Raw genomic sequence first — 26,901 nt, 5'->3', positions numbered from 1 at the left:
TCATACACGTATGCTATAATATGTTTTTCATTACTTCAACAACATAACGGCTCGGTGACCCAGGCAGCCACCAACCCAACGAAACCCTAGCGGGGCGCCTTTGGCGGCCACCCGCCACCCACTTTTGCTGCTGCCGGCCTCCCTCCCAGCACCAACAACCCCCTCCACCACCCTCCCTCCCGTCCCCACTCCCCTCACCACCCTGCAAGCTCCGCCATCACCAGGGTGTCGCCACCACCGCTATAATTGTGGCCACGTAGAGTTGTGGCTGCCAGCAATGGTGCCCGCCTCCGGAAATGATGAAGACAGGAGGACCTAGTGTGCTGGCAGCCCCTGTGTAGGTGGACCCACGCTCGCCTTTGATGTCATGCCACCAAGGACGCCGGCACCGCCCATGGAGGCAAGGATGAAAACAGTCGGAAACGGTCGAAAACGGAATTACAATGTAGAAAACGAATGCGGTCGGTACGGAATATTTCTATATTTTAGCAATTAAAGAGTATAAAAAATAAACAAAAATGGTTGTGAAACCAACTGAAACTGACAAAGTTTTATGTTTAACAAAATTTGAAAACGGTTTTATAATATAGAAAACGATATCATAATGTAGAAAACGAAAGCGGTCGGTACGGAATATTTCCGTTCCGTTTTCATCCTTACATGGAGGCGACTATAGACCCCACACTGATAGGCCCCAAATGGGAGGATCCACGGTTGCTGATGCCTCGGCCACGGCTACGGCTACCTAGAGCTTCATATGCCGTGCCCCAAATGTTGTAGTCAAATCCACTTCTGGCATCGGGGTCATATGCCGCGGCCACGGCTACCTAGAGCTTCAGTCTGGTTCACCTCACGACAGATGTTGGCCTTCCCACTACAACGCCAGGGAATACCCAAACCGTGGACCACAATGCCTCCTTCAAGCAGTACTGGCTCGATAACTTCACCAAGAAAGTGGTGCGTAAGAGGGCACCCCTGCTAATTCGTGAGCCACCAAAGCCGTCGCCTGCAAAGGCTATGCTGTCGCTGCGGAGCTAGCGTCTAGCAGCTCAAAGCCTCTCCCGGGTGCTTGCTTCTAAGCGAGGTGAGATTCTAATCATGCAGTGTTTGGGTTTGGTTACGGTTCTGTCATCGCCGAGTGAATCATCGATGACGACCTACAAGGCTGAGTCAAGCACTTACATTGTGAAAGCGCTACAAGTGCTCTTCCAGTACAGTAGGAAGGAGTCGCGTCGACCGCAACAAAAGCACAAGACTCTTCCTAGGCTGTGCTGCTGGTCTTATCTTGGTTGTCTACCATTTCTATAATATTGAAATTTTTTTCTATTTACTAGTTTGGTCCAGCCCACTGCTGTAATCCTGTAGAGACCTCATAGAGTGCTCACTATAGAAGCGTGTTGCTTGTTTCAAACTTTTCTATCTTAATACAAAGGTGAGCAAATTTGTTGCCTATTCGAGAAAATATTACACTTCAACTTAATTTAGTATTCTCGTTTTCCTTGCACAAATTAAATAAATAAATAATTAACACATATGTCTTCTTTGGAATATTTAATTTGTCTTGTACTACTAGTCTGTTTTAACAGAAAGAAACTGATTGCAAGATGCTATTTAAGCTTGTAGCTAAATAATGTGGCGAGAGAGGCGAACAGAAATTTCATAACTTGTTTCCCTCCTGCTGCAAATTTGTTCTAGTATTTCTATATAACAAGTAAATGGAATATTGTTGCATAAATGTATACTATAATACCCAAAGATAATTAACGTGCCACACACAAACAGCAAGTGGATATGTAGCTACACAACGAAGGACTTGAACGCTGAAATCTTATGTTACTATTGTTAACTAGACCCTAACTTTATCAAAAATAAGCCCCCTAACTTTACAACTAAATTATACACCTCTTCTATTATCAAAGATAGTTTTAAATACCCTCTACTATTGTAAAAGATAACGCAAAAGTCATAAAGCTGACGAGGTAACCCGAGGCGGATGTGGTTCTAGCTAGGTGTCTGAAAGGCAATAGATCCGACCCCAGGTTGCTCCCTTGCGCCGAATGGACCAGGAAGGACTGCCAGTCGATGGGGCGACAAGATCTCTAAAATGATAGGGACAAATCGAGGCAGCCGGGGGAGCAGGATGGGCACCCGCCACAGGATGGCGGCCCGTTGACGCATACTCCACTAGTACAGAGAGATACTATACAGGCGGTGGGTGCAGGCAGGCGGCGGTGTGGACAACGTCAGATACTCAGATTCATTGGGCGACAAGGTCACTGATTATGCTGTGTAAAATGACTGCTTGTACCATTGAAGACTTGACAATAAACACTAATATGAATATTTACTTCTTAGATTCAGGGCGTGCAAGACACGGATTGATGGACTAGTTAGATAAAAGTGCAGTTCAGCATTGAAATCACTTACGTTTATGTGGGCGAGCTTTGTCTTGTTCTCTTCTGATTCACACCACTCCTTCAGTTGCTGGTTGTTCCTAATATGTAGCTTTTGAAGCTTGGTGAGGTGCTGTATACATGGAGGCAACGATTTGATGCTCTTACATCCTGAGATGACAAGGCTTTTTAGAGAGGAGAGCTCATCCAGCCATTCAGGCAGAGCTGATATGCCGTCGCACCATTCCAGCTCCAGCATCTCAAGGGAAGCAAGGCGCCGCATGCTTTCCGGCACGCTCGTCAGTTCATATCCAGAGATTCGCAGCTCTCGGAGTAGAGGGAAGTGGTGAAATAACCTTATGCTCTCGGAGCCTATTTCCAAATCCAATTTGACAGCTCGACTAGGGGCACAGTGATGACATACCCTTATGCTCTTGCAGGAGTGGCCCGATTCAATCAAATCCAATTTGATAGCACGACTAGACGAAGAGCAGTGATGACTGGTTTTGTCTACCTCCTCGATTGAAGATATAACTTGGTCGCTGCTATATATAATGCACTCATGAAATGTTGGTGGGCATGGCTTCAACCTCAACCTTGGACAATATTGTATCGTTAGACTGTCTAGGACTGGGAACATGAACTCTTCGACACCATCCTCAACAGAGTATGTTGTGTTCCACTCCTCCAAGCCTTCCATTTTTTCAATGAAGAAGTTTGACAGTCGACGGAATGCTCCTTTGCCACCACAGAATTCCCTGTCTATTTTTTTAATGCTTGATAATTTAGAGAGACTCAGAATTTCTAGGTTTGGCAACTGTCCAAGTGGTGGCAGGTTGGAACACATAGGCAGCTTCTCCAGGAACATACAGGTAAGATTTGTGAGATGATGAGAAATGCCCATGAACCAGACTGGTAAGCTTGTACTGCTGTAACCTTCGAGATGCATGTCATTAAGTCCTCTTGGTGGCATTAGTTGTTCCAACAAATCCTTGTCCTCTAGAAGCCGAACTGCATCCACTGTCCAAGTTAATGTTAACTTCGAGAGAATTTGTTTGTCCAACAACTTAACTTTATTTGCTTCTTCTAGATACCTTACGTTCTCAAGAGAACGTATTCTTAAATCACTGGCATCGACACGCTCGAGCAGATGAAGATTACTGCAACCACTGACATCATCAGCACGAACCCTGAAGAATGGAAGTGTTTGTGAAAAGTGCACTAGGGAACTGGCATGATCGATTAGTTCAGGCGAGCACATGTTCAGCCATAAATACTTCAGCCCAAGAGCACCTATACTCTCTGGTAGGGACTTAAGCCCAAAACAATAAGAAAGATCCAGTGTATGCAATCGTTTGAGGTTGCCAATACTTTGTGGTAAACATGGTAAACAATTACCCGAGAGGTCCAGGTGCTCCAGATTCGTAAGGTTACCAATACTTTCTGGTAAAGAGTCGATTAAGCTTAATCTCAAGTACTTGAGTTTGGTGAGGTTTTCCAAAACATCTGATAAATCTTCAAGATCAATACTTCGTAACTGTGACATATCCAGGTGTTGTAGTGTGGTGAGGCCACACAGAGCTCCCAGTGACCCTTTCCGAAAGCCTCTACAGCGTGACAAATCTAGATGCAACAGATTTTGGAGCTTCATCAGTGACTCTGGCAGTTCTCGGATTTTGTCACAGGATGACATGTTTAAATACTTTAAAGCGATGAGGTTACCAATAGCTTCTGGTATCCGATCAAGGAAAAAACAAGATGATAAGTTCAAATATTGGAGTTTTGTGAGGGTACACAACGATTCAGGTATTGCTTTCAGATTGGAGCATCCAGATAACTGAAGATACTGCAAATTCATGAGATTACCAAGAGAGTCTGGCAGTTCCATTATCCCAGCACAATTTGGCATGTCAAGATGAACCATACATTTTAAGTCACCAAATGATTCAGGCAGTTTTGACATACCAGAACAACTGGACAAGCTTAGATATTTCAGACATCCAAGCATGCCAATAGTTTTGGGTAGCTGATCAAGATTACGACAAAATGATAAATTCAAATATTGAAGTTGAGTGAGGCCATACAACGATTCAGGTATTGCTTTCAGATTGGAGCATCCAGATAACTGAAGAAGCTGCAAATTCGTGAGATTACCAAGAGAGTCTGGCAGTTCCGTTATCCCAGTACAACCTGACATGTCAAGGATCACCATACATTTTAAGTCACCAAATGATTCAGGCAGTTTTGATATATTAGAACAACCGGACATGTGTAGATATTTCAGACATCCAAGCTTGCCAATTGATTCTGGCAGTGCAGAAATTTTAGAAGATCCATTTATATTTAGGTACTGCAGTTTTGAGAGCTCGGTGATACACTCAGGGAGACTCTCATTTTGCATTCTTGGAGCAATAAGACACCTCAGCTGCTTCAGTTTGCCAATAGAGGCAGGCAACAATATACCAGAGCATTCACTAAAATTCAAAGTACGCAGGTACTTTGCAAATGAAAATGCACCATTTGGGATATCAAGTGGTTCGCCACTATGTGAGAAACGAAGTGCCCTTATCTTTGAAGGCATATTTGCTAACTTCATTGTCCGGTCACATTTTCTGAGCCATGAATAGCGACAATTTTTGTGGGCACTTGTGTTTCTTGGAGGGGCAACATCAAAAAATATTAGCTCATCAGACATTGTCAATCTTGCCAGATCATGCACCAGGTCATGCATGGTGTAGCACACCACATACTCCTTAGAATTCTGAAATGGCAACATTCATTAGAGATGTCAACTATTCCCTCCGTCCATAAAAAAAATGCAAATATACGTTGTGTATAGGTCAAACTAGTTTAACTTTTATCTAGTTTATAGTGAATAGTAGAATCATCTATGTCCCTAACCAGATTTACTACAAAAATATATTTCATAATCAATTTAATGATACTTATTTTGAATAATAAATTAGTGTATTTTTATATAATTTTTGTCCAACTTTAAATTATTTAACTTCTCAAAAAACAAGAATTGCATTCTTGTGGACAGAGGGAGTAATAACCACTTTTTTGTATAAAAAATTATTGTTCAAATGCATATAAACCATCATGAAAATTTATTAACATTTAAAGTTTCATCACGTAGACATTGATATCCCTCCCCCCGCTGCATAGTCTTTACATTGATCCTCACATAACACTCTATGGAAAAAATATAAATCGAGTTTGTCACAAAAAAATTGTATATGTCTAGCCTTTAACTCGGTAGACTCCAGTTATCATCAACAATAATAAATTGTGATTGGATCTATTTTAATCTTTAAAAACAAATTACCCGCGTATGGTATTATGAAAAATACATAAAGTAACATTATGGAAGTCAATTTAAAATAGCCCCTATGTTTACCTGTGCCATTAGGTGGAAGATAATGCAAAGTGACTTCAAAATTTTGTTTTCTGTTCTCACATATGTTTTCTATAAACAATAAACTAAAACATCCCTTAAATCTACATCTAAGTACTAATAAGCTATTATTATACTCCTTCACATCCAGTTTACAAGGCGTCACTACCAAAATGGTGGACTTCTCCTAGTGTTAGTAGTAAAACACTACTATTAGTCATAGTATATGGGAATCTCCTAGACATTTACTAGGAAAAATTTATACTAAATTTTGAATGCTAAAACACTATGAGAAGCCCACTCTACTAGGAGAAGTGAAAAATTATGGTTGTGCGTGCACTATTGATCAATTCATTGACCAATAATTTTGCCAACAACTTTTAACTATTAATACAAACTTAACATGGTTAGATTTTGGTTTAAATATAGGGATAAAAACCAAATATTTTTTATATTTAGTTGATTTGCAATTTTCATCCATTTGCCAACTCTTTTTCGATCATTAATGGCAAAATAATCATCGAACAGGTCAAAGAAATAAATTTGTCACACAAAAGCTGTTACTAAAATTTATAAATCATGCACATATAATTCAATCGTACAGTCAAAATTAACTTTGAAGTTTTTGTGTGAGTTCAAATTTGAAAATTTCTTTAGTTACTTCATGAAAATGCACTAAAATGAATGCAGAACAATGGTTCCATATATTTCATACTTTGTATGCTGACACAATTAATTGTACAACATTTTATAATCAACTATGGCCAATGCTGATGCCAAAATTGAAGGATATAAAACCTTTGTCAATAGGAATGACAAACAGAACTGAGAAAAGAACTAATGAATTTTTCTCTTTCTTCCAATCATATATGGTTATTCCATTTGAACTTATTACTCGAAATTGCACAGAAAACAGAATTGAAATACTGAAAAAGAAACTAAAATGAGCTAGTTTCTGTCCAAACTGTAGATAATTTCTTAATACGTTCCCTATGAGCTTTTCTGCAAATCAGAGCACCAGCGCTCCTACAATGTGCCCATACGCTCCTAGGTCATGGGTACGCGTTAGTGACACGCAAATTTGTTTCCAGATTAAAGAGGATTAATACAATTTAAAAAATATAAATATGTACTATCAAAGATGCCATACCTTCTTAGGGTGTATGTATGCTACTTTATTTTCTAATACTTATAGTTATCTTCAATCCATCATGCTTTCTTGAACTATTATTTAACGTACTTCTGGGCAAGTATACCACTATATGTATCATTTTTGTTACTACAACTAGAAAGGCGTTAGGGAAAATCTATATAGTGTATATGTTTTGCATGCAACTTGCCTACATCAATACCTGACTATGATGTGCAATAGAAAAAAAAAGAACAAGTACTGTTAAAATTAGTGTTAAGGAAGTTGTATTGTAGCTTACCAAGTGCAACTTTGAAACCTGAAGGAAGGACATTCCTATAAGTTTTTCAATATATTCCTTTCCCTTTGATCGCTCAGTAATAAAATCTAGAGCAATCCACTGTTCGACCAAATCAACCTTAATAATATTATGACCTTTTGGGAATATGGCACAATAGGAAAAGCATATCCTTAGCTGTGGCGACATCCTTTCATAACTTAATGTCAAGGACGGAAGCACATCGTTGTCTTCATAAGATCCATTCCAGATATCACTGTTGTTTATTTTTGTCCATCCAGACAGATCATCTATGGATCGTAGCATGAATCCAATTGCTTGAGTTGCTAATGCCACACCTCCACATTTCTTTGCAATATCCAACCCTATTTTCTCTAGTTGTTCTTGGTTAGATTTAAGTCCAAACCTACTGGATCTCTTAATTATTTCCCAGCATATATCATCTTCCAAAGGCCGTAGCTTGTATGGTTCACTGGTGGAAACTTTCCTTGCAATCTCTTCCTTGCGTGTGGTTATTATGATATCTACCTTACTGCCTTTGATGTGAAGCATCCTTCTCAGTTTATCCAACTCAGTCTTCTTTTCCTCCCATAAGTCATCCAAAACGACCAGAACCTTCTTGCCATGAAGTAGGCGTTCAAGGCATTGGTTTATTACCTGCTGTATACACATATTTTGCTGACCTCCTTCTGGTTGCAGTTGAGAAATTATAGAGCTTCCTATTTTGTTCAGATTAAAATCTTGGGACACATAAACCCATATACGATGGTCATACTTCATGAATTGGGCATCATTGTAAACTAGTTGTGCCAATGTACTCTTTCCCATACCTCCAAGGCCATAGATAGGAACAATGGCTATCTCATCGTTGTTGGTATTAGCAGACAACAGCTTTATGATTTCCTGCTTTTCTCTGTCCCTTCCTATTACTGGTTCTTGAGGCAAATATGACGTAGTTTCTCGTTCGTCATAAGGCTCGTCCTTAGTAGTGCTCTTTCCCCTTATAAAGTTAAAGCTATCAATTTCATTTCTAATTTCCCTCAGTCTTTCCCTCAAAGTCTTCATCGTATTAGCCATGGCAATCTTGTTGTATGCCGCCGGGAGATATGAGAGAATTACTGGCATCTGCAACAATTTTATTTATTTCTCAGTTGGAATGTGGACTAAGCGAAGAGGCATAGAGAAATTAAGTGGACTATAACCTGTTCAAATTACCACAACCTAAAAGAGGAACATGATAGATATGCTTAAAATCCTGCAGTAAAGAAGAATCAAACTATACAGTCCCTAATTCCTTCATATAAAAAATAATATACTAACATACAAAACAAGAAATAGTGCTTTTGGTTGCCTTTTGCTTTAAAATATGCAAGACACATTTGGTTAGCATCACACTACTACAATAAAACTTAACCGAGGTGTTTGGCAAAGAGGCTCGGAGGCGGACGGGCATTTGAACCGCCTCGATTAATGTCTAGGATTAACAGAGGCGATCTTTTTTATTAACCAAAGTGATCATAATCAACCGCCTCACAAAATTGATTTACAAAAGCAGTCAAAATATAAACCGCCTCTTAAAATCTATTAACCGAAGGGGGCATCTGAAGACACCTCCAAAAATGGTCTATTTTTGGAGGTGGTCATTTTAAATTGTCCGCCTCCGCAAATTGATTTACGGAGACGGTTATTTTCCTCACCGTCTTGAAAAATTAGTCCAAGGCCCAAATAAGCCCTGAATGTCCATTACCTTAGTCATATATAAAACAAGCACTTAGCGTTTCGTCCGTCACTTCTGTCCACCTCGCGTAGTCCCTCACTTCTCCCTCGCACTGTTGCGTCTCCTAAGGTGCGCAACTGCGACTTCCTCGCTCCCCTCTCTCCTCTCCCTTGCCTCTGTCACCCTCTTCTCTCCCTCACGGGCACAACTTTGCAGGCTAGGCGCAGCGTGGCGGTGCGGTGCGGGTGCTGGACGCGGTGGGCACTTGCGCGGATAGCCTCAACCAGCTCGCCGCCGACTTTGACAATCAACGCGCTCGGGCCACTCCTTCGCTGAACCAGGGGCATCGGTGTACAATGACATCGCCGGCGCTTGTTGTAGGAGCAGCCAGTGCTCGCAGTCACTCTTCCTCGCTGGTGCTCAGATCCATGGCTGCAGCAGGTAGATCCGGTGGCCGTGGCCCGGATCTAGCCTCCTCCTCCTAGATCTGGCATTCTCCACGTGCAGCGGCGGCTTCGCGCAGATCTGGTGCAGCCCCTATAGCAGAAACGCCTCTTGGCGGGACCACAATCCGGCGATGACGACGACGCAGCCACAATCTGGCGAGTGCTTCTTAGCTGATGACAATGACGACGCTGCCACAATCCGGCGAGCAACAGTGCAGCGGCCCATGGTTGGGCTTGGCGGGACAATGGATGGGCTCACTGGACTTTGTCCATGGGTTTTCTTTTTTTTTTGTTTTTTATTTGATTTACCAAGGCGAACATTTCAACCACATCAGTAATGATTGATTTACTGTGACTTTTGGCCCAAGACAGTTGAGATGCCCACCTTGGTAAATAAAAACTGCCCACGTCAGTTAAGTTTTGTGTCGTAGTGTGAACAGCATAGAACATCACCAGATTGCAATCTTCCTACTCTAAACACTCCCAGAGAATTAATCTTTGCTCGAAATATATACATCTACATGCATGATTTGAAAGGGGTAACGCTTTAACAATTTATATAAAATACATTTCAAATAATCATGCTTAACTATTATTGTAAATAAAGGGGTTTTCGAGAACTAGATATACTACTTCATGTATTTATTTCTTTTAAAATAAAAACCAAGAAAAATAGACCTTGACGATGCACATGTTAATAGAGTGTGTATAACAACGCACCTTGGCAGCAGTTGGTTGGTCCCTAATGTCTTGGTAGTCTTCGAGCATGTCAGAGATGTCCAGGGCGACGTCCTTGAGCCTCTTCAGCCATAGCCGCACCAGTTTCTCCTTGACTGACCGGCTCTCGGCATCCTCCAGCACAGCTGAGATGGTCTCAAGAACATCGTTCATGTCCTCCATGTCGTTGCCAGAGTTCCACAGCAAACTTGCCGGTCCCGCGAGGATGGAGCGCAGCTTATCTTTGGCGACGTCGACGAAAGCAGACGCGAGCGATCCAGCAACTGCTTCCGCCATGGTTAGCTGCAGTGCTCTGTCTGAATGGCTCTCAGGCTCACGGTTTTGTGCAGAGTGGTGTGTGCAGGTGACCTGCCAAGTGAGAACAAGAGTTGAAGTGCCCCAGCACAGCTTTATTCGATCGACGAAGTGGTTTTGTGCCGTCTCCACATGTTGCGCATATTATGGCTTTTCTCCGAGACTTGCTGTTACCAGTCCACTCCCTTTCTCCTCTCCCTCATTTCGTGCCCATTTCATCTCGTTAAGCCAATCGGTACATAAAATTAAAATATTTTTATATCCTAAACCTTTGCTAAACACGAGACGGCTAATACAACAAGATATAAAGTGACTATATGCAATAAATGTAAACAAATAAATAAACACATTTTTATTTATCAGATGCTGCTTCCCTATACTACGTAAAATTACCAAACACACAAAGGTACTGCATATGCTTATACTGTCTTAGAGCAACTCCAACAGCTTTGCTATTCTTATTATGGAGGCCTTTTAGAACTTTTATAGTAGAAAAATAGGCTCCAACAGATGTGCTATTTGGTTTTGTAAAATAGAAAGTTTGCTATCCTTTTTGTTGGCCATATATAGCCAACCACTGGCACTAGCTATCTGATAGCAAGACTGTTGTAAACCTTTTCTTTTTTAAAAAGTTATCTATTTTACAAAATGGCTAAACATTAGAATTTAGCTACTAATTTTAGCCAAGCTCTTGGAGATGCTCTTAGAGGGGTGAAGCCAGAAAAAAATTAGGAGAGACTGAATAAAAGTGCTACATCGACTTAGCTCTACTATAACCTCTCAAAAAAAATATAATAGCTTGAAGTAGTTTTATATTAAAAACAACAATCAAGGATGAAATTCACAAAATATATTATAAAAAGTAAAGGCCTCAGCTCACCCTATCTTATACATGTGTGTTAAAATTTAGAAGAAAAACCTAGAAACTCCACTGGCCCAGCAGCTGTAGGAGCCCCCTAGCCCCACCACTCACTCCGTGCATTAGATTCTACTTTATAAGATTTGTTAATACAGGCAACCAACCAAACCCATTAGTACTGCCATCCGTTTTCCTGTACCCGTAGTGGAAATCAAAGTTGAAAATGAAACCTCTCCGATCCCATCCCATTCAAGATTTCTTAACTTCTCCACTAGCTAAAGCCTATGGCTTGTGCCTGTACGCATTGGCTCGACACGGTTCTACACCTACCACGCATGGAAATGGAGAGAACCTGGGATCGAATGCGCGTGCGCGGCTATTCAGGCCGACCTCACTAATTAACGGACGACCGCTGTGGTCAATCGCCCAACTCCCGTGTTATCAACAAAAAAAATGCCCACCTAGCTCCCGTGACTTTCTTTTGTTTGGAAAAAAAGTATAATTTCTATAACTTTAAATTTTTTGTAAGCAACTTTGCTTTTTTTGAGAGTTGCACAACTATTCTATGGCACTGCTTTCGAACATCTAAGTTCATAGGGGAGTAAAAGCATCTAGACAGCAAACACGTCCGTTCAGACAATGAATGGTGTACCTCGTTGAAGGCTTAAACGACTACTATATCAGGACGGAGGGAATATATAGATTGTGATGTTTATGTGTTATACATGTAATATTATATAATATAGTATATGATGTTAGCATAGTACACATGTGATGTTATATGATATAGTTTGTGATGTTCATGTAAAAAGTAATCGATCAACCTCACCTTTGACAACACCTTTCCTCATAATCACTCCACAAGATGATAGTCCAACATTACTATAGGAATTTTTATGGAGGCAGGCAAAACCAATTTTCCGAGGAGGGCAACCCGTCCATCTCGCATCTAAGGTCATGGTAAATCATCTATTTACCAAGGCAAATCAGTTACCCACCTTCGTAAATAAAATAAAAAAACAACAAGCCCAATCGCAAGCCATCTAGGACTTGGCGTCGAGCCCATCTGCTATTTGCCCTCATTGTGCTCGCACCACCACCTAGATCCGCTGCTAGCAAGGCCTCCCCATCGTGGATCCACAACCGTGGGCCTAGATCCGTTGTTGGGGAGGCCACCACGTTGGATTCATGAGGAGGCTCGTTGTCGGGAGGCGATACCACCGGATCTGGCGCAAGGAGAAGGTGGCGCCACCTGCACCATTGCTAGCCACTGGATCCGTGGTGGAGGCAATGTTGGGCGAGTGCGCAGATCCCTCTGCTCGGCTCGGTCGACCCGATGCTGGACGAGCTTGACACCCTGCTCGCCGCGACCCAAATAGAAGCCGCACGTGCTCCTAACCTCCTATCTCTGAAGGGTCAAGCATTGTTGTGGGATCCTACATCAACGACCTCTCTGGGCATAGCAGAGTCACCCCCGTCGTCACCTGTACAAGGCACACCTATGACGATGGGCACTGTGGCACTGACAGTGGATGACTCGCCTTCTCCTAGGGAGGCCGTGGCACAGTGGCCACGTTCACCGCGGAGGTCATGGTAGTGAGGCAGCCACTCCTCATTAGCTCCCCTTCCCAAGCAAAAGCTACCGCCCAAGCGAACCTTGCCCCTTAAGAGCAGGTGGATTGTTGCTCAGCAAATGGACCACATCCCGGCGTCCAAGCACGGTGAAGTGCTACTCATGAAGAAGATGGGGTTCCTAGAACCTTCAGTGTCGCCTTCCTCTGTGGCCAAGCGTTCGTACGACTCCTACTTCAAGGGCGACCTATCAGCTACAGACATTGAGGCCCTCGACGAGCTGTTACTAGCTTGCAGGGGGGATGTCCGATGACCGAGCTTGCCGGCCTTTGGCCATGGGGCCATAGGCCGCGCGCGTAGGTTAGGTTAATCCCAGGGTTGTCATATTCAAAATGTACCCCCTTCGTGGTTTTGGTCGGGCCGGTAATGGCCACTCTTGTATTTTATTAAAACTTCTACCTTCTTAATACAATGATACACGCAACGCTCTTGCATATTTGAGAAAAAGGGTCAACAAAGGTACACTGAGATATAGGTACAAACATGAGAGTATCACGGAATGTATACTGATGATATGGCCTTAGCAGGCACTGGATCCATGAATTCGTTTAATTTCCTTGACGTGAAGTAAGCTGACGGTGGCCGCAATGTTTCATGTGAATGAGCCATGCCGAGGCGCCGCCGAGGTAGTAAAGATGCACAAAACAAAATGACTTGTGCAGATTCCATTAGCCTTTTCCACACCTGCTGATTTTCAAACTTACATGCTTCTCTTATGCATGATGCCCTTCTTCCTTGTCATGCTACGAATAGGTCACTCTGCAAACACCATTAAACTGCACAGGGCAAATATAGTATGTTGATTAGCTATGGACGGTAATTCAACAAAAAAAACTTATTATGTTTCGCCTAGAAATTTCATTACTTGGGAGTTGGGACATATTATCATCGATATTCTGTTTTCTGTTGACGCACGACTGTCTTCTCTGAAATACTGGTCTTACTCTTCAGCAGCGAAATAAACTTGTATTGTGATTGTTAAATTTAGGCTAACTAACAAATCCATGCAAAGAGACTTGAGCTTATGAACTACGTACACTCTGTGTTTTGTTTCCTCCAGCTGTAATTAATTTTGTCCTACCTTTTCTAGCGTACACAAAAGCTAACAGTACGTGTATATATAGTTGTATAACAAAAAAACATGAAGACTGAAATTAGATATGCTGCAGTTTGTGAGTGAACTTACTTTAACGTTTATTATGTGAGCGAGCTTGGCCTTGTTCTCTTCTGATTCACACCACTCCTTGAGTTCCATGTTGCAACTAAGCTCTAGCTTCTGAAGCTTGCGGAGGTGCTGTATACAAGAAGGCAACGACACGATCCTATAGCATTCTTGGATGTCGAGGCTTTTTAGAGAGGAGAGATCGCCCAGCCATTCAGGTAGCGCTGATATGCGTGAGCACGAAATCAATGTGAGCGACTCAAGTGAAGTGAGTTGCTGCATGCTTTCCGGCAAGCTCGTCATTTTCAGTTCACGTCCTTTGATACGCAGATCTCGGAGGGCAGGGAAGTGGTGAAGTAGCCTCATGCTCGGACAGGGGTCGTGATCTATTTCCAAATCCAATTTGATAGCTCGATCTCGACTAGGAAAGCAGGGACGACTGCTCGGGTCAATGGACTCCATTGAAGATAAAACTTGGTCACTGTAACCTATTTGACACTCACGAAATGTTGGCGGGCATGGCTTGAACCTCAACCTCCGACAGTTAAATATCTTGAGAGTGTCCAGCACAGGGAACATGAACTCCTCCACACCACCCTCAACAGAGTATTCTTAACTTTATTTGCTTCTTCTAGAGAACTTACATTTTCTAGACAACTTAACTTTATTTGCTTCTTCTAGAGAACTTACATTTTCTAGACAACGTATTCTTAACTCACTGACATTGATTCCTTCGAGCAGATGAAAATTGCTGCAACCGTTCACATCATCTGCACGAACTTTGAAGTCCGGCAGTGATTTTGAAAAGTGCACCAGAGAACTGGCCTGATCCACCAGTTCATTGGAGCAGCTGTCCAGCACTAAAGACTTCAGCCCAAGTGCACGTATACTCTCTGGTAGGGACTTAAGGCCCCTACACGCTGTAAGATCCAGTGTCTGCAACCTTTGGAGGTTACCAATACTTGCCGGTAAACATTCTAAACCAACATTCCAAGATAGGTCCAGGTGCTCCAGATTTGTCATGCCACCGATCCAGTGAGAGACAATTCTTCCTATCTTGCGACTGATGATTACCCTACTTAAGCCCAAGTACTTGAGATTGGTGAGGTTTGCCAAAATACCTGACAAATCTTGAAGACCAATTTTCCATGACCGTGACAAATCCAAGTGCTGTAGTGCGGTGAGGTCACGCACACCTCCCAGGTGTTGCAAGCTACTGCAGCGTGACAGATCTAGATGCAATAAATTTTCGAGCTTCATCAGTGTCTCTGGCAGTTCTCTGATTTGTTCACAGCGTGACATGTTAAAACATTGGAGTTGTCTGAGGCCACACAGTGGTTCAGGTATTGCCTTTACACTAGAGCATCCAGATAACTCAAGATGCTGCAAATTCGTGAGCTTTCCAAGTGTGTCTGGCAGTTCTGGTAGACTGGAACATCCAGATAACTGAAGATGCCGCAAATGTGTGAGATTGCCAATAGAGTCTGGCAGTTCTGTTAGCCCAGAACAACCTGACATGTCAAGATGAACCATAGAATTTAAGTCACCAAATGATTCTGGCAGTTCTCTTATCCCAGAACAACCAGACATGTCAAGATGAACCATAGATTTTAAGTCACCAAATGATTCTGGCAGTTCTCTTATCCCAGAACAACCTGACATGTCAAGATGAACCATAGATTTTAAGTCACCAAATGATTCTGGCAGTTCTCTTATCCCAGAACAACCTGACATGTCAAGACGAACCATAGATTTTAAGTCACCAAATGATTTTGGCAGTTCAGATATACCAGAACAGCCTGAGAAACATATATATCTCAGACGCTCAAGCTTGCCAATTGATTCTGGTAGTGCAGAAATTTGAGTAGATCCATTTAAGCTTAGGTACTGCAGTTTAGATAGCTCAGTGATACACTCTGGCAGACTATCATTCTGCATTCTTGGAGCAATAAGACACCTCAGCTGCTTCATTCTGCCAATTGAAGCTGGCAACATTATACCAGAGCATTCACTGAAATCCAGTGTACGCAAGCACTTCGCAAATGAAAACGCACCACTTGGGATATCCAGTAGTCCTCCACTATCTGAGAAACGAAGTGCCCTCAGCTTTGAAGGCATATTTGCCAACTTCATTGTCTGGTCAAATTTTCTGAGCAATGAATAATGACAATATTTGTAGGCATGTTTATTTCTTTGTGGTGCAACATCAAAAACTATCAACTTGTCTGCCATAGTCAATCTTGCCAAGTCATGTACCAGATCATGCATGGTGTATCGCAGCACATGCGCTTGAGAAGTCTGAAACGATAAGACCAAGGCAACATTCATTAGAGACAACAACGAATGTCCACATTTTGTAAACTGAAGAAAAGTTAAATCCTTCAGTGACATGCAAATAAAGTGTCAGTAAACCTTGTTTACTCATGAAAAAGATTAACTACATTTTAATTCTTCATGACATCGACATATTGATACATAAATTATATGAGAATGGAAAGAACGAATTAAGAAAATTGATTATACAAATATAAAGAACAAAAATAGCTCCACTAATACCCTGAACCGCTGCCACTACATCCCAAAATTTTATATGGTTGTTGGATTTACTAATAAATATGCTCATATGTTCTATTGGAAGAAACAGTTTTCTCACCATCCTAGCCTGATAAACATGCGCCCATTAAGACTCGGTGGGCATTGCCGTATGGCTAAAAATACCAAAGAAAGAGGTTTATGTTCACCTGTTAGGGTCTACAAAATAAGAGGCGGGTTGGTACCCAAACCGCACATACCCAATATTAGAGGGCTGCACTGCCATTGTTGGTAACTACTACCGGTAAAGTTGTTTGTGCCCTTGCACGTAAGTCTCATATTAGTGACGTGTTTTAGTTCTGAGTCACTAATTAAGGTGTCTCATTTGTATTCATTTTGCATAGTGATGGCTTCATTCCCATATTCCTTACGCCCTACTAGCCACTATCGCTGCCATATCACTCTACTCTCTATCTTCCATGCTATCACCGCCACCAAAAACGTCAAAATACTTTGCATGCATTCACACACGCTATACACGTCATTGGTATGTTGTTGTCCATAGCAAATAATAAACAAAATGGGTCACTGATCAAATATTAGAGGCTCTTCCCAACTGGAAGCGTCACTGAAAACATGGGCTTGCTGCAAGTGACGTGTTTCAATAACTCCCGTCAACCGAACCCAAAAAAATTAAGAAGTTTGGTCAAATGAGGACTCAAGTCCGTAATCCTCTCTTGTCTCCCCCTGTCTCATCCCCTATCTCTCTTGACCCTCGTCCCCCATACTACGCCGTCCATCACCACCTCCCCACTTCCTCCACCACCGCCACCTCTACGCCGGCGTTGCGACCTCCCATCTTCCTCCTCCACCGCCATTGCCTAATGTGAAAATTGGACATAGTCCATATTATATTATGGTATTGTTGATTATGATGAAATCCAAATCACTAGTTTCCATAGAATGGAGAATTCATATAAATTTATGGCCAAGGGGTTCACGGCGCAATGGCAAAGGCCATTGGTTGGGGGACTCCCACCCAGGGTTCAAATCCTGGGTGCGGCACTTTATTCTGGATTTATTCCAGGATTTTTCGGCGCTATGCATTAAGTGGTAGGCGACGTGCCCGTCGACAACGAGGCGCCTGTGGTGACTTCATGAACTTCAAGATTTGTCGGCTCAGTCCTTCGAAGGTGCTCATATGGGTAGGGTTTGCGTATGTGTGTTCATAGGGGTGTGTGTGTGTTGAGTGTCTACGTTGTACTGTGTAATCTCAAAAAAATATATATAAATTTATGAAAGGTAAATATATATCTAATATGTCACTATTCCCTCTTAGGGAAGCCAGAATTTTATTCTCGCTATTTCCTTATAGTTGTCTTTCATTATAACATGCCATTTGGAACGAGATTAAACATGTACTTCTAGGAAAGTATATTGCCTAGTGTTCTATTTTTTACTACATATAGGAATGTGTAACGGGAAAATCTTTCAAGTTTTTACCATCTATATAGTGTATATGTTATGCATGAAGCATGACAGTATGAATGCATGACATACAATAGGAATCAACATAGAGATAATCATCAAGAAAAAGTAGTGTTAAAGAAGTATTATTTCGTTGCATACCGAGGGCAACTTTGAAACTTGAAGGAAGGACATCCCCAAAAGTTTGTTGATGCATTCCTTTCCTTTCGATTGCTCTATGAAATCTAGAGCATTCCATTGTTGAATCAAATCATCTTCTATGATATTATGGCCTTTCGGGAATATGGCACAATAGGAAAAGCATATTCTTAGCTGTGGTGGCATCCTTTCATAACTTAATTTCAAGGATGGAAGTACATCACTGGCTTCAGACGATCCATTCCAGATATCACTGTTATTTATATCTGTCCATCCAGACAGATCATCTATGGCTCGTAGCATGAATCCAACTGCTTGAGCTGCTAATGCCACACCTCCACATTTTTTTGCAATATTCAATCCTACTTGCTCCATTTTTTCTTGGTTAGATTTAAGTTCAAACTTACTAGATCTCTTAATTATTTCCCAACATTTATCATCTTCCAGACTTTGCAGGTTGTACGGTTTACCGGTGGAAACTTCCATTGCAATCTCTTTCTTGCGTGTGGTTACTATGACATCTACCATACTGCCCTTGACATGAAGCATCATTCTGAGTTTACCCAACTCAGTCATATTTTCCTCCCATAAGTCATCTAGAACAACCAGAACTGTCTTGTCATGAAGTAGTATATCTAGGTTTTGTTTCATCACCTGTTGTGTACCCATATTTTGTTGACCTTTTGTTGGTAGTTGAGAAATTATAGAGCTTCCTATTTTGTTCAAATTGAAATCCTGGGACACATAAACCCATATACGATAATCATACTTCTTGAATTGGGCATCATTGTAAACCAGCTGTGCTAAAGTACTCTTCCCCATACCTCCAAGGCCATAGATAGCAACAATCACTAACTCATCACTGATGGTGTTTGCAGATAACAGGTTTATGATTTCCTGCTTTTCTTCATCCCTCCCTACTGGTTCTTCAGGCAAATATGACGTTGTTTCACGTACATCATAAGGCTGCTCATTATTATTACTACTGCCCTTTTTGAAGTCAAAGATAGCAATTTCTTTTTCAATTTTCCTCAGTTTTTCTCTCAAACTCTTCATCCTATTAGACACAGTAATCTTCTTGTATGCCACTGGGAGACATGAAAGAACTCCTGGCACCTGCAATGCAAGAGTTTGATTTAGTTCTTAGTAGGAGGTACACTAACAAGATGCATCAAACTGGATAAACTTACGATGAATATAACATATTCAATGAACACAAGCTGAAATAAGAACATGCTAGATACTTGAAATCTCTTAATAAAGAGAGGTCAAACTTTAATATTCCTGTCACACAAATTAAGAAATTTTGTTTTTCATAGCATGATTCTGTGAAGGATGAAAAAAAATGTTTTCATCAATAGCCAAGAACATCACTAGGGGACCATTCATACTACATACACTCTTTGTTGGAAAATATAAAATATATGTAAAATAAAGATAATTAAATGTTGTCAAAATTGTTTTTTCATCCTTAAAATGTAAAACAAAGAAAATTGAGCTACTCAAACATTGAGGTAGAACACCACTACGTTGTGCTAAAATAACAAATAGTAAAAACTTTTGTGCTAAAATAACAAAATAAGAACTTCCTTGTTTCTGATAAAAAAAATAAAAATACCAAAAAGATATCATAATATGTAAAATGATATAAGTCTTTATAAATTGTTTTCCATGCCTCTATAGAGCACATGTCATTGCCTGAGTCATGCCTGCCACCATGACTATTTTATCCACTCGATCGCCAGCTAAGCAAGACCCATTTATGTCTCAACCACTTCAAGAACCCTGTAAATAGAGCACTGTCCCTTTACAATGCTTCAATAGCAATGCATAGTAACCATGCCAACTCAATAAGCCAACCACTTTCACAGCGCTCTACCACTAATTTTGATCTAAGCTTCTGGTGGCCCTCCATTAAAAATGATGATATGATGTCGTAAGCATCACCTGGCCCACTGCCCTCTTGCTCCCTCCTAGCATCCTCACTCTCTCATGCCTGCACCATGGTCACTCTACTAGTGGATCAAACTAGCTAGCCATGGTGCTCCACTAACCAAGACAAAACAAGGGGTATGGCTAGCGTCATTTTACGCACCTGCTCTAATTTTTCACCACATGCTCAGCTTCTTCCTGTCCACAACAAACTGGCCTCATATCCCTTAGTCTCTTTCTCTATCTAAACCGTTGCGTCCCCTTATCCTTGAGTTTGACCGCCATGCATGTGTGCAACTGCCAAATCAGACTTAAGGGTCATTGGTAAGGTCCATGGAGGACTTACTTCTATAATCAACCAATGGTCCATGGAACCACCGAGCCAGTCCATGAATCCATGGACCAAAATCATACTATATCTAGCGCATGGTGCCGTGCAACCAGTAGAGATATAAGCAACCAACAGCTTACAACATCGTCCTACTAATCAGTCTCTCATGCTGGAGAAAATGGATTCTACACAAAAAAAAAACTCATGAGTAAGAAAAGGTACACGTAAATCAATTTACAGTCCATCCCTCCCTCAAAATTTCTTAAAAGCATTAATCAAAAGTGCTATTAAATTCTGAAGACCAATTCATGTGTTTCTAGCCACACTCAATATCAAAAGCATTAATCTCTCTCTCTCTCTCTCTCTCTCTCTCTCTCTCTCTCTATATATATATATATATAAGAGGCACAATTTTCGGCAATTTTTTTGGTCCATCTTCCTCTAACTAGCTCCATGAATATGAAAACTATCTTTGTTCGTCTCTCTACAACTTTGTTTTATATATAGCATATGTAGGGTGTTTTGAGATAAGTTAGATAACTAGGAATCCTTTTTTTTTCTCAACAGCGCAGGAGGATAACTAGGAATCCTAATCTAATTCCTCCTATCCTGACTAATATGAATAGGGGTCCGAATCCAAATAGAAAAAAAAAACTTCTATCTACTATTTACGTTTACACATATACATAAATAATACTACACGCCAAATAAAAAGTATGAAGAGTTATCATCATTCACTAATCGCCCGCCCTGCCTGCTGAGTTCGACACCATGTTTGCGGAGTTTGTGTCGCACGCAGCAACCTTCCTCTAAGGAAACCGCCGCAACAAGGCAAAATTTCAGGCTATTTTTTCGTCCAACTCATTCAATTTGGCCCAATTGTCGCGATCCTCGCCGGCGTCAAGGTTGACGCCATGGGCGCTCTTAGTGGATTCACAGAGTGATGCTGTTCGTGGCCAGGCCGGTGCGGAGGTTCAACAAGGGTGTTGTGAGTGTGCTCTAGGATGCGATCGTGGTGTCCCGCAAGGATTATCGCTCTGCAATAGGACACCTTCAGATGTGCACGTGGTTGGGGGATCACCCACGGACCCTCATCGACGATAAGGCGGCCGCTGGCAGGGATCGGCCCAACATCGAGCGCCTTTGTTTGGTGATTTTGGGGAAAAAGATGAGAAAAAGAAATAGAAGAGAAGGAATGGTTCCTGGTGGAAAAGTGCAAGAGAAGAAAAAAAGGTGGGAGGATCTAAATTAAATTCGAGAAACACATGGATTCCAGGTGTAAAACTGCAGCCAATGTTGGACCTGTTTGCATGTTAATGTCCGAAAAATGCCCTCAGCATATGTTTCTTTTCCTAATTACATAGTTCATGGTTCTGAAAATTCACATTAACATAGTTCGGTGACGATTGAGAAGCTCGAGACCGTAAAAAAAACTATTTTCAGCTTTAATAATTTAAATGACATTCTAACTATTTTAGGTTTGACCATATTTATAGAAAAAGTATAAATATTATGACATCAAATTAACATTATTGTGACATGTAGTTGCAGATGGGAGAGAAACACGAACTCTGGATTTGAGCTTTAGTAATCAACTATGAAAGTTGAGGCGCGGAGGAAGGTGATGTGATCATTTGAGTTTCTATTGGCCTAGAGATACTATTGTTTTTTTCGGTTGCAAAGCACGGACATCTTTGCTTGTGTTTAACTTAATTATTAGGAAAAAACTAATAGTATACATTAAAAACAGAGAGAGTAGTATGATAATTAAATTTATACATGCACCTAACTAATACACCTGCAGGCACGTTATAATCTTTGAGACCATATCTGATCAAATGGAACAGTTCCATTTATATGCATGTACGATGGTAGAAATAGATTCCTAATTCAAAGGTGCCCTGCAAACATTTTAATGTGTGCAATATAACTACGCACCTTTGCGTTTTCTTGGTCGCTAGTGTCTTGGTAGTCTTCTAGCATGTCAGAAATATCTATGGCAGCATGTTTGAGCCGCTTCAGCCATAGCCGCACCAGTTTCTCTTTGATTGACCGCCTCTCGGCATCCACCATCGCTGCTGAGATGATCTCGAGATCATACTTCATCTCCTCCAGGTCGTTGCTGAAGTTCCACAGCAAGCTGGCCTGCCCTGCGATGGCAGAGCCCAGCTTGTCTTTGGCGATGCCAACCAAAGCGGACACAAGCAGTCCAGCAACTGCTTCCGCCATGGCTGCAGAGCTCTGAATCGCTCCCACTGCTCATGCCCCTCAGTGTAGAATGGCGTGCGCAGAGGACCGAGGAACAAAGGTGCCCCTTGGTGTACAATGGCAAACAGGAGGGAATGCAATCTCGCCATATATGTGCTGCCAACTGTCACGCAAATGCGTGGTATAAAAAAATAAATGGCGCCCACCCTCACCAAACACACGGAAGCAATGCAAGCCAATCTTTGCTATGTGCTGCTCATTATTTTTCATACACTATGTGTACAGCTTTTTTATTTTGGCGTCAGGTTACGCATGCTTAGACCAAGTCATTACAATGTAAAAACAAGTACAACATGGTTGATTTTCCATCTATTTGGGTTAAAACTAACCACAGCTACCTTGCTAAACGAGGGAGAACCCTAGCTTGCCGTCGTCTCACCTGGTAGGCGACAAGTACCAACCACCGTTGAACGAGAGAGCAGCGTCGGCGTAAGATCGAGTGCAGGCACAAGAAAGATGCATGGCAACAAATAATCGTTCTCCCCCACTCACGAAAGCTTCCACGCAGACGCATGTGAAGCTACCTTGCCTTGTCCAGCACTGCACACCAGCATCGCGCCACCTATGAAGCGTCCATGCATTTGTGCCGCCTACATGATGAAAGTTCATGTGACTATGATCTGTCATGGCTGATGCCCTCTCGGGCTGGACGGTGATGGGATTTGTTTTTAAATGTGATGGCGGTGCATCTGATAATTAACATGAGAAGGGAGCTTGTTTCAAAACTGGGTTGGCTGATGAAAGGGATGTATGGTCTTATATCTGGGGCAGTCCCAATTTCACCTCCAAAAAGGCTTACAAACATCTCATTGGCACCTGCAGAGCACATCCAATTTTTAAGTGGATTTGGAAATCATCCTGTCAGCACAAGCACAAGGTTTTTTTTCTGGCTGCTTTCCAAGGACAGGCTTATTAGTACGTGTGAAATATCATGAAAAGGAAAACTTTCACTTGCCCACTTATAATTATATATGCTCTCTGTGCTGACAGTACTGAGACTTTGGAGCATCTCTTCCTTGAGTGCGACCTAGCCATGCAGAGCCTGCTGGAGTTTAATTGGTGTGGCAATTGGTAACTAAATGACCCTTCTCAAATTTTTGAAGATTTCAGAAGGAACACAGAAATGATAAATGAGTGGATTAGCATGGCAGAACATATGAGCTCTTTGTTTATGCGTTTTTGTGATGATGCGACATACTGCCACACTAGAGATGCGACACACAAGCGTTCTCTCTATTATATTGATGATTTTAATCAATGAAATATTGCAACAAGTGTATCTATGATTAATCTTATTTATATCAAAGGGACCATAAAATGATATATATTTGATCATAGTTACATGTACACATTAAACACTTAAATAGATGGCTCACTATACAAGCTTTCTATTTAACTATTTGTTGACAATCAGACTGGATCAATACCAATTTTAATTGTCCCATGCCAATTTTGCTCCAATCCAAGAAAAATGATGAACGGACATAACAATAGTATCACATTGATTTTTGTATGGCATAAGGCCACTGGCAGATAGAACATTAGCACTGGCGGTTCTAAACTTATTTTGTACTACGTTTTTGGTTTTTCCACCAAACGTGAAAGGTTAGTGAACCTCGTGAACTTCACGGGCATCTTCTAGAGAACCATCACTATAAATTCAAGCGGTGTGCAATCTTCTGCCTTGCAAACAAAGCCTGGTCATGTCATCACGGCATCCCTGTTGGAAGACGCTTCGAGACAGGAGGTACAGCAGCTCATCTTGGTGTGGTTTTGCAGCAGATCGAGTGTTGCATCCCTTATCTTTGCATCTCCATTTTTATTCTCCACTTGAGTCATATATTTTAATTTACCAAGCAAATTGCGCTAGCATAATAAGGTTAGCAGCTATCTAGTTAACTTCATGTGACTCATGCCACGATGACTTCATGGAAAAGCTCAAAAGCTGGTAACGAAGACATGGCCCTATTTGGTAGAGATTCACCACAACAAAAAGTGAATCTGGATATGGGATTCACCATGGATTAGCTCCACCGTGGATCCCATCCATGGTGAATCTGTCATAAACTGTTTGACAACTTGTCAAAAAAAAACTGTTTGGCAAAAGAACAGCTCTAGATCCGTGCAAGGTAATTTTAGGGTGCTCAGATTTTCCCTTGGGATAGGCCCTACCTATCAATGTTTGAATCCTAGACCCCACGTGTCAAGAGCCCAAATGAAAACAACACATGTGGTTCTTCTCCGGTTGGATAGTGTTCTTCTTCCTTCGGACGGCACATGAGAGGGCGCGGCCTCGGCCAAGCAGGGTTAGGTCGCGCGCGACTTGGGGCAGTGGCGCCATGTGTCAGCAAGGCCGGTCATGGCTGGAGTTAGCTCGGACAGGCGCGAGAAAGGCCGAGCTCGGCCGGGGGCAGTGTGGACCAGTATAGGCAATGACAAGCTCGGTCAGGGGTGGCGAGGCCAAGCGCGGGAGAGGAGGAGCACGAACGGGGCTGGCGAGGATGAGCATGGCTCATGGTGCTCCTGCTCGCGACAATGGAGGGCTAGCATGGCCGATCGCGAGTCACAATGGACGAAGAGAAAGAAAATGCGATGGGGAAGTGGCCAAATAGAAACAAACCGACACGTTGTGCAACCAGTGGCAGTGGTGGGTACATTTTCCATCTCCACCATGTACCCCTTGAGGAGCTTCACCAAAATGGTGAATCTGGCCTCTAGATGCACCATTTTGCTGAATCTGGATTTGGTGGATCTAGACCGTTTGTCAAATTTTTTTGGTGGAGCGGAGCTCTTTTTGGTGAATCTGGAGCTTGTGAATCTCTACCGATCAAAGCCCATACAAAAATATTTCTTCTGATCTGTAATATAGTGCATTCCAAACATTTTAAGATACTTTAAGGGAACCCTCAAATGACGCATGTACCTATAGATTAGTAGCAATTAAGGTGTTTCTCCTTACATTATGGTTTTCTTTTTAATAAACTTTGCCAAATCTAGACATTGACACATGCTGAATGCATTATATTTGAGAACAAATTTTAGAAGTCATAATGCACTATATTCCAGGACAGAGGGAGTATTGATTGTTGGCTTAATTTACTTTGCCATCGATAGCATTTTTGGCATTGTGTGGACTACTGGCCTCAGTGACAATATATTCTCCGTCATCATGAAAATTAACAACAACCTAGACTCCCAGACGGACAATCCATAGCCTCTGAAATGATGTTTGAACAACCGTGTGCTGGGTTCCGTTGAATAATTCTTCGCAAGTGGTGGTCATGCGTATGTACGTTACACACATAATAGCAACGCTTACGATTTTCTAATGACCACGACTCAGGATTAGATTTTATTGTATACAGCACAGTGGATGTATGTTCTTTGATTGCTGCGCCCATTCTTTACTGCGGATCATTATTCTCCACTTAAATCTAATTTACCAAGCAAATTGCGCTAGAATAATAAGATAGCAGGTATCCCGTTAATGTCACGATGACTAGCTTCTTGGGAAAGCTCAAAAGCAGGTAACAAAGACAAGGAGGTACGTGCAGAAAACTAAAACTGCAGCAGCTAGCACGAGGAAGCAGAAGCATTAGTAGCAGGACCGTTGCGCTGTGGTGAAGCAGCAGCAGGCCCAAATCCACACCCAAATGGTAAGGCAATCGATATTACCCTATATATCCACAATCAAATCTTTTTGTCTCCTAAGTGAGGCTTGTAACACTTTGTACTTTTTGTTTTTTTTTCAATAAATTCCAGTAGGGGGTGAAACCCCTCCTGTTTCCTAAAAAAAAAATATCCACAATCAAATCTAATAGGTATTTTATTTCTACCCACACCTCACCTAACCATCATGGGTGTGTATTTGAGTATGAGGATCGTATATCGAGCAGCAGGCTCTCGATAACAATTTTGGCATTGTCTGCACTGGCCTCAAGCATATTCTCTGTCCTCACGAATGTAATAACCCCGGACTCGGAGATTTTCTATACCTTAATTTTCTGCCATTCAGTTGCAAGGTATATGTAAGATTGAATGACTATGTCGTTAACCAATTACCATAATCTCAATTATTTCCTACAACTACAAAGACCATCTTTGCTGAAATCTCCCCTTCTTTAGTACTGATAACAATAAAACCAAA

At 41.7% G+C, this 26,901-nt stretch overlaps 1 protein-coding gene across 1 annotated transcript; it reads right to left on the bottom strand.

The window, feature by feature from the left end:
• On the bottom strand, positions 2,332-10,458 carry LOC8068340 (putative disease resistance protein RGA1). The gene is made up of 3 exons (XM_021462162.1): positions 10,101-10,458; positions 7,221-8,342; positions 2,332-5,154 (listed from the first exon to the last, which is right to left on the bottom strand). The coding sequence occupies exons 1-3, from the start codon at positions 10,392-10,394 to the stop codon at positions 2,332-2,334; spliced, it is 4,239 nt and encodes a 1,412-aa protein (XP_021317837.1). The 5' UTR covers positions 10,395-10,458.

The sequence above is a fragment of the Sorghum bicolor genome, chromosome 5, assembly GCF_000003195.3.
Source record: "Sorghum bicolor cultivar BTx623 chromosome 5, Sorghum_bicolor_NCBIv3, whole genome shotgun sequence".
NCBI classification, from domain to species: Eukaryota; Viridiplantae; Streptophyta; class Magnoliopsida; order Poales; family Poaceae; genus Sorghum; species Sorghum bicolor.
The sequence above is the reverse complement of the archived record's forward strand: the minus strand, read 5'-3'. Positions and strand labels throughout refer to the sequence as shown.